The sequence below is a fragment of the Clytia hemisphaerica genome, unplaced genomic scaffold (genome assembly GCF_902728285.1).
Source record: "Clytia hemisphaerica strain Z4C2 unplaced genomic scaffold, Clytia hemisphaerica genome assembly, whole genome shotgun sequence".
Classification (NCBI taxonomy): Eukaryota; Metazoa; Cnidaria; class Hydrozoa; order Leptothecata; family Clytiidae; genus Clytia; species Clytia hemisphaerica.
This window is the reverse complement of record NW_027103553.1, coordinates 151,549-161,004: the sequence shown is the minus strand read 5'-3', so window position 1 is coordinate 161,004 and position 9,456 is coordinate 151,549. Positions and strand designations below refer to the sequence as shown.

General features: G+C 34.4%; 1 protein-coding gene across 1 annotated transcript; it reads left to right on the top strand.

Annotated features, from left to right (window-relative positions):
- The first annotated feature begins 1,447 nt into the window (after positions 1-1,447).
- On the top strand, positions 1,448-9,199 carry LOC136800348 (uncharacterized). The gene is made up of 3 exons (XM_067056982.1): positions 1,448-1,790; positions 5,694-7,081; positions 7,674-9,199. Exons 1-3 carry the CDS (start codon positions 1,587-1,589, stop codon positions 8,794-8,796), a joined length of 2,715 nt encoding a protein of 904 aa, XP_066913083.1. The 5' UTR covers positions 1,448-1,586; the 3' UTR covers positions 8,797-9,199.
- The last annotated feature ends 257 nt before the right edge of the window (positions 9,200-9,456 follow it).

Here is a 9,456-nt window from a genome sequence, read left to right as displayed (position 1 = left end):
TTAGGGTTGGGAAAGAGCTTGAAGAGCTGTAATCGTTACTTCCATTATCTAAAAATATGCTTAATCGCTTTTTGTTTTTTGTTGTTAATTCTAACAACCTCAAGTCTGTTTGGACTTGAGGTGCCGGTCATTTACTATTTTACTGACCCAGGAAAGCTTGTCAATTGGGTAAAGGAAAAACTGAATCTTTGTAAACAAAATTTGGAAAAAAAAAAACCAAAAAATGTTAGAAATAAATGGTTTAAAGTCACTTATTACTTGTATCTTAATGTCTGAAACTATGTTTCCTCGGTGTCCGCTAATTGGAGGGAAAATACAGGTTTTTGACCATTCCGTGCAAATATTTTTTTCGCTAAATGGAGGTGTCCACTAATTGAGTGTCCGTCTTTTGGATACTTTTTTATAAGGATTTGATTAGGAAACGGCCGGAGAAAGATATTTTGTCCGTTAATCAGAGGTGTCCGCCTTTTAGGTTCTACTGTAGTAGCATGGTGGGTCGACAAAAATTCGGCAAACTGGGCAGGCAAATTTCAAATATTATGATTGGCGCCTCCAATAGAAATATGCTTGTAAAGATTATGCAAGCGATGCGAGCACGAAAATTTTGGCGTGTTTTCTCTCTTTTTAGCCAAAACTACCATATCTAAGGTGTAAAAGAGCAAAGGGGCGTCATTTTGCGCCCTTTCTATTTTGGCACCCCCTCAAAATCTTCCTTCATTTTTATTCCACTCACTAATATCTTTCTAATGATACCAAATTTATAAAGATTGAAGAATTCCTTCAAAAGTTATAGGTAAAAGAAAAAAGAGTGCACACACTGGGCGAAATCATAGATTTCTAATGTAGGAAATATATAGGAAATCTAACATTTTCTATATATTTCATACGTTTTGAAAGACCATATTTCCTACGAAATGTAAAGATGGAGATTTCCTATTCAGACATTTCCTGACACATGGAATTATCATATTTACTAACTTTACATATAATGAAATCTCAAGTTTAGAAGTTTTCAACAAGGGAAATATTACATTTACTAACTTTCCATGGAATGTAATGTCAAGTTTAAAACATTTCCTAAAGGAAAATTTTCATAATTATTATCTTTACACAAGGATGAAACATTAAGTTTAAAAGATTTCCAAATTGCAAATGTTAAGTTTCGATGTATCAAAATAGAGCTAAACAGGAAGGAAGACACAAAGGTTACTTTTTAGTTTACATTTCATGTTACTGATCTATTTCATCTTTAGAAGAACTAAAAATTCATATTAAATAAGATAAAGTAAATTTGATATTTAGATAATCTAAATTACAAGGTAAAAAAATACAGAAAAAATACAAATGCTATGTATACAATGTATGAGGGCAAAAACTTAAGAGTATTAGTCAAATAAGTTAAACTTTGGTCAAACTTTCTTTATTAAAATTCCAAGATCAGTATCCTACCGTGGCTGATTTAGCCATTTCAGTTTGTATGTTTATTGTAAACTCTCGGCCGGTAATCTCAAACGTTCGGCCGAGAGTTTACAACTGCCGGCCGAGAGTTTACGACTACCGGCCGAGAGTGTACAACTACCGGCCGGATGTCAAAACTCTCGGCCGGACACCCCAAACTTTCGGCCGGTTTTTTCTTGGCCGATCTGGTCAGGAAATTGTGTACTTTTTGGCGGATTTTTATTTCCATCACGTACGCACGTGCACACACCACAACAGACAAGGAAAAGATGGAGAGCGAAGACGGGCAGTTTATAAACCTTTTCAATGTTCAAGTTGAAGGCTATCAAAAGGTATATACTTTAGTTTATTTTCACTAGGGAATAAACATTCCAGATAATTCAAAACCCTCATCTCTTTCTGAACTGATAGGGCTGAGTCAATTGATTATCGATCAACTCTCCAATTGCACTAATTTTAGCTGATTTGGCTCAAGTTATTTCTTTCTTTCTTTCTTTTTTTTTTTATTAAAATTAGAGCAGGCTTCGATTATCCTTCAATTAGCTTCGATTTGCCTTCGATTAGCTTGGATTAGTTTTGACCAGACGATCTCAATCGAACGGAATCGACGATCGAACCAGTCGAACCAAATCAAACGCAATCGACCGATTGAAATTCGATTGTCGAACGCAATCGAATCTCAATAGAACGTTAAAATTCTGGGTAGTATTCGATCGGTTCGATTGTTGTTCGACTGCATTCGATTATCGTTCGATTGTATTTAACGTATATAAAGCAAAGAAGAGTGTTTGACGCCCTTTGATGTCCCGTCGGGATCAACTACCCTAAGAGTTATATTATGGAACTTGTAAAATCTGTGACACAGTAAGGCAGAATTCTGTAATCCAAACCTCCGAACGCAATCGAACATCAATCGAATATCAATCGAATCTGAAAATTGCGGTAATATTCGCGATTGAGGTTCAATTGCGTTCGACAATCGAATTTCAATCGGTCGATTGCGTTCGATTTGGTTCGACTGGTTCGATCGTCGATTTCGTTCGATTGAGATCGTCTGGTTTTAATTTCCCAATTTTCTTTATTTGCTTCATGTCCCATTCATGTTCAATGGATATCATTGGCCGTCTGTTACCAGCTTTTCTAGAGATTGGCTCATTAGTTTTTGGACCTACCTGGAGGTCCTATAAATTAACCAATGTTCGTTAGTTAGTTCGTTCGTTCGTTAGTGCGTGTGTTCGTTACCAGCTTTTCTAGAGATTGGCTCATTCAAATTTTCTGATTTTTGGCACAAAGGTGCATAACTATAAACCCTCGAATGTGACGGAGCCCGATTTTCGGAAAAAAAATTTTTTGGGCAAATTTGGGCCAAAAAACGGCTAAAAAACGGGTTTTTTGGACTTTGTGAAAAATTGGATCATTAATTATTTTTGATTTTTTGCATGGAAGTAGGGTATTATTATAGGTAAAAGATGGCCGAAGCAGATTTTCACAGAAAAATTTTTTCGGCTCAAAAATCGCATCTTTAGCTATAAGAATCACTATTTACAAGCATAGGTCGATGTTCTTAACCGAATTACTCCAATTCTAGATAAGATAAATATATTTTTTGCTCATGAAGTCATAAGAATGTTTGTGTTTAGACACGAAATACTGGTTGCTGGACATGTTTTTATAGGAGAATGTGCCGAATTCGATCTTTTTTTATAAGCACATCCCCAATTACTTAGTTATTAGCTTTTCTCGAGATTGGCTCGTTCATCCTTTATGATTTTTGGCACAAAGGTGCATAACTATAAACCCTCGAATGTGACGGAGCCCGATTTTCAAAAAAATATTTTTTGGGCAAATTTGGGCCAATAAGCGGCTAAAAAACGGGTATTTTGGACTTTGTGAAAAATTGGATCATTATTTTTTTCTGATTTTTGCATGAAAGTAGGGTATCATCATAGGTAAAAGATGGCCGAAGCAGATTTTCATAGATAAATTTTTTCGGCCCAAAACATATCTAAAAAAGTCACTATTTGTAAGCATTGCATTGTAAGAGATGTTCATCAATGTTCTTAACCTAATTACTCCATTTTTTGACAAAATACTTTTTTTTTACTTTTTTTACTCATCTAAAGTCGAAAATTGAAAGAAAATTTGTATTTATTTGTGAAATTTCGGTTGCTAAATGTGTTTTTATAAGAAAATGGGCCATATTCGGTCTTTTTATAAGCACATTACTGATTACTGAAATATTAGCTTTTCTCGAGATGGGCTCATCGATTCTTTCTGATTTTTTGCACAATAATAGATAAACATCATGGGAAGAAGAAAAATCAAGCAGATCTTTATCTATAAGAATCACTACTTAAAAGCTTAGGTCAATGCTCTTAAAAAAGAGATAGCTTTTTGCTGATAAAGTCCGATTTTAACAGAATAAATTGACTAAGGTTTGACTTTTGGGTTGCTAAAAATGTATAGTTTGATTAGAAATTGGACCAAATTTTAATGTTTTTTATAAGCACATCATCAATTTTATTACTTTTCAATGTAAAACTGTTTTTAATTTAATCGAATTTTCAATGTTCTCTAGATAATCAGGTAGGTCCATAAAAGTATCGCTTGTTTCTGATTTTTTGCACAATGATGCAAAATGTCAATACCTAAAATGTGGCGGGGCCCGATTTCCAAAAAACATTTTTTCCGGCCGAAAATGCCGGAAATATGTCGGAAAAAACTGGTTTTTTTCGGCATTTTCTCGAGATTTCATCATTAGTTTTTTCTGATTTTTTGCACAAAAGATGCGTATTTTAACAAGCCCAAAACATGGTGGAGTCTGATTTTTAAGAAAAAATTATTTTCGCGACTAAAAATGCCGGAAATATGCCGGAAATCGCCGTTTTTACAGATTTTCATCGGACTTTTTATATTTCTTGTCTTTTTTTTTTTTCGCATAAAATATTGTTGATATTTTCTACGAATTGCCGGAGCAGCCAATTGTCGTGCCGGAAAAACAGATTTTCTTCAATAACAATAGACCTTTTTTCAAAGAGGCCACCCTGTTGAATAATTATGTAGTCCAGCAGAAAAACAATGATACAACCATGCATTAATTATTACAATATACATGATACAGTAATTATGCATCGCTGTATCATTGTTTTATGGCTGGAGTACATAATTATTCAACAGGGTGGCCTCTTTGAAAAAAGGTCTATTTCTTGAGTCTTACTCATATTTCATTCATGATTTTTTGCTCTATTCTTTCTGTCTGTTTTCTCTCATTTGATAACTTTCATCATCAGGTAGGTCCAATCAGCATCCAGCTTGTTATTTTTATTTTTTTCCATCCTCCGGTCCTGAAGATCATCTCCAAATGTCCGTAAACCAGAAAATAAAAAAGTACTTGCCTAAGGAAACTTTACAACCTCCCTTTTGTAGTGTGGACAAAAAAGTGATGTCACAAAAAATTCATCTGTGCCAATTCATAGTCATGGTTTATGGGTTTTTTTTGGTGTAAACGAATTGTACGGGACAATAAAAATTTGTTAACATGTTAACATAATTCATGCGGTATAAACTAGCCTATTCAATCTGATTTTTTATTTACACACAGTTAGACTTCCAATTTATGCTATACGTGTTTTTAATTTATACCATATTAGGTTAACAAGAAAAAAAAAATTTCATCAAGACAAATAAAAGTATTTAGTCTTTTAAATTGAATGAGGGCACCTAAATATTTCAAGGGGACCTAAATCATTGGGGGCATCGTATTGGTTGGGGCACCTAAAAACTTGGCTAAAACCATGAATGTTATAAAATTTACAATGATAAAATATGAGCATGATTGTAGATTGTAGATTGTAGATTGTAGGCCATTAAATTTAACATGGAATCCATGTCAAATTTTCGATCCAGTAATACATGGTACAACCATATAAGGTGTATTTAATGGCCTATTCTACTATAAAATCCAGAATTTTTAGCTGATGCAAATGAATTTGAATAAGAAAGGCTACCATATTTCTTAAGCTGTCCTATAAGGCAAAATCTTTCTGAAAATGTCATCAGAAGTTTTCCCAAATTTGTGAAAAAAGGGAAAGTTTGAGTGGGTCCTAGGCTAAAATTGTTATTTAAGGTCTAAACTTGGTCTGTTGTATAGAATTTTCTCCTTTACCCAATTTGCACAATTCCTCCACCATTGGTGGTCTTCACTATTTTAATTTGTTTTTACTTTCAAATTTCAGATTCAAGAATTTCTTGCAAAACGCAATATACAGTTCCTGCTGGAAACCTTCTTGAACAACAAGATAGATGACGACATTGCGCCATATGTAGAAAATTCAAAACTAGAAGAGTTGGGCTTAGTATATGGTGATATTGCTGCTTTTAGAGACACATTCAGCAGGCAGCCAACTGCAGTACCAACTTATAAAGATAGAGCTAAGAAATTGAAAATGAAAATAAAAAAGGAAACTACTCAATTGAATGCTGCAAATAAACCAATATATATTAAAAGTAAATTTGATGTACAGTTATCCTTGAAATGCTACGAGAAAAAAGGCTACCAACTGAAATCTGGTAAATCTACTATGATAACTGTTGAAAGACAAGCCGATTATGACTTAATTCACACATTGGCACGAAGTTATTACAATGTTCCTAGTGAGACACCAACGTTTATTGGGAACTACAGAGGAAAAGATATGAGAAATCAATTCACAACATTGGAGGATCTGGCTGCCAAATTGAAGGAAAAGAAGCAAAAAATGCACTTTTATCTCTATTGTAGCATGGGTTATAGTAGATTGATCCTGAACTCCTTTTCAAATTCATCATCAAGTGCTCAAACCTCAAATTCATTGTCAAATTTCCAAGACCAACAGAATCAATTGTCAAGCTCAACTTTGCAAACATCAAATTCATTGTCAAATTTTCAAGACCAACAGAATCAAGTGTCAAGCTCAACTATGCAGACATCAAATTCATCGTCAAATTTTCAAAACCAACAGAATCAATTGTCAAGCTCAACTATGCAGGCATCAAATTCATTGTCAAATTTTCAAAACCAACAGAATCAATTGTCAAGCTCAACTTTACAAACATCAAATTCATTGTCAAATTTTCAAGACCAACAGAATCAATTGTCAAGTTCAACTTTGCAAACATCAAATTCATTGTCAAATTTTCAAGACCAACAGAATCAAGTGTCAAGCTCAAGTATGCAGATATCAAATTCATCGTCAAATTTTCAAAACCAAGAGAATCAATTGTCAAGCTCAACTATGCAAACATCAAATTCATTGTCAAATTTTCAAGACCAACAGAATCAAGTGTCAAACTCAACTATGCAGGCATCAAATTCATCGTCAAATTTTCAAGACCAACAGAATCAAGTGTCAAACTCAACTATGCAGGCATCAAATTCATTGTCAAATTTTCAAGACCAACATAATCAAGTGTCAAGCTCAACTACATCTAACTCGTGTTTAGTTGATCAAATTTTCCACTCAACATCACAAGTCTCAAGAGGCACGACGACAACACCAGACAGACCTACGAGACCAACAAGAAATACGAGGCCTCCTGCACGTTTCAGACATTCTATTGGGTCACCTGGTTTAAGTTTTGCAGCGTAAGTTATTTCATTTTTCAATTTTTTGTTAGTTCTGATTGAAGCTTATTCTGTGTTTCCTTATTCTTCAAAACAAAATACAGACTATTTACTTATCCAATTGAAATACACTTTAATTCTTCAACTTTTTATCAAAGTTTTATATCAAAGAGACCTAGTTCTGGTCTTCACTTTTCTGTGGTTTGGGCTCGAACAAAATTTTACGGGTTCAAAACATTTAGAGAATGGAGGAATGAGTATGGGGGGATAAAATAAACCTGGGGATTCCCAACTTCGTTCCCAGCATACTATCAGCTTTTTCACCGTTTACTAATGCAATGGGCGCCAGATACTACCCTGGAATTGTCTGGTTTTCAAACATAAAATTACGAAATCCAAAATAAAAAGGTCAGCTTTTTTTCTTTGATTTTGAAGCCATTGCAGTGTAGTGCATCTTTCTAACGTTAGATCATTTTATGACCTAGTATTCCCCCTTTCAGAGGGGAACTGGATAAAGCCTGGGATACACAGGCACAAAGTTTGGGGGTTCCAACCTCTCTGCCAACTATGCTTGCTCCCTTTTTAGCTTAAGTAAAAACCAATTCTTTTTTAGGAATGTATTTGGTATGGAGGAGGCGAACAAATTTCTCGAGGAACAAGTACAAGATCAGAGTCATGAAAATAACCAGGTCGAAACGATTGACAACGACCTTGATACTGCATATGACGAGTACATAAACCGTGACCGATCACAAAAATCTATCCTTGTAATCCGAGATGAGAATTTGTTTTGGAATTATCTTCTTAGACAAGAATTCGACTTGGGCCGACAAGATATCAAGATAAGATTTTCTGGAGAGTCTGGTGTGGATGAGGGTGGGCTAATCGCTGAATTCTTGACATTAGCAATGCGAAATTTTCCTAAATCTCCACTCGTCTTTGGAACTAATAGCGTTGCTTTCAACAATAACACCGATTCTGCACTGGGAAAACAAAATCATCAAGTTGGTCAAATTGTGGGTTTGTCAATTTTGTTGTACCAAAGAGGCCCAGAGTGTCTCCATCCAGCCATTGTTCGTGAATTGTTTGGATTGGAACAGCCGAACATCATCGAGCCTTTCGATGATGGTCTAATTCAACACAATTTGAAAAAAATCAAAGAAGGAGATGTTGTTCCCTTGCTGGACCAGGGTATTGTCCCTGCGGGTAGACCGTATCCAGAATTAGAGAAATTATATCTTTTGTCATCCTTAGTTGGAATGAAGTATCAGGCTATCAGCCAATTTAAAGATGGAATAAACTCTGTAAGTGCAAGCATTCTCAAGAAACAAAACTTCAACACGGTGAAAGTTCTCTTGGAGGAAAGGAAACCAATCACTTATTGTTTTGAAGATTTTGTTCTATTATTTGACTACACCGATCCAAAAATACAACCGGGTTCAAATAAAGCAATGAAAATTAGGAATTGCATTAGTGAGTTTGAGTTGTTTTTATTGAATCTTGGAAATGGTCGTTTCAATTACACGTATTGTGATTTGTTGTTTTTACTCACCGGCTTGGACCGTTTGCCCCCGAATGGTGGTTTGAACAAGATAAAGGTGAAATTTGACGCCTTGATAATGAAAGCGAGCACATGTGGCCCTAACTTAGAGCTGCCTGTGCTCGATTGCCCTGACCAAATAGAAAAAAACATGTTGATGGGGTTAAAATTTGGTTCAGGATTTGGCACTGTCTAATATGAACTACCCTTGTTGTCAACTTGCTGTTTATATTGACTTTTTTATTTGTTTTATAACAGTTCTAAGCACTTCAGCCCAAATTTGCGTATAATTTTAATTGATGAAATTATTTAGACAGAAAACCTGCAAATATTGGGGTACCTCAAGGGTGCAAATTTTCATAGGAACATTTTTTCAATCCTCTATTTTGAAAGTTTTTGCAGGAATCTTTTTGTGAAGATAGTTTGAGCTAAAATTAGCTAATTTCTATATATTCGATGTCACTTTTGATTTATTTGAAATTAATCTTAATTATTCCAAATAATGTTAACCCTATTAATACTAGGCTCTTAGGGGCTGTTCAAAACTAAGGAGAGCTTTTTTGTATCCCTTGTAACTTTTGATCTAGTTGCTCTTTTTGCATCAAATTTGGCACAAAAGATCTTTGTAACATAAGGGCTTCATAAATTTTTTTTTATGATGATATCATGCTTAAATGAGCAAAAATTTGAAACTCTATTTTCCGATAAACGCCATGAACAACTAAACAAGCTTTTAGAAACAAATTCGTTGAGTCAAAAATACCTTTTTATCCTAAATATTCAATAAATTACATTTTAAATGATATATTTGACATAAAGAAATTAAATTACACTGAAAATGTGATATTTTTCATTG

Excerpts from the sequence above, each read along its gene's own strand:
- LOC136800348 (XM_067056982.1), top strand. The coding sequence starts at position 1,587 with ATGTCAAAACTCTCGGCCGGACACCCCAAACTTTCGGCCGGTTTTTTC. Across the intron at positions 1,791-5,693 it reads AAGTTGAAGGCTATCAAAAG|ATTCAAGAATTTCTTGCAAA; the intron begins GTATATACTTTA and ends TTCAAATTTCAG. Across the intron at positions 7,082-7,673 it reads CCTGGTTTAAGTTTTGCAGC|GAATGTATTTGGTATGGAGG; the intron begins GTAAGTTATTTC and ends ATTCTTTTTTAG.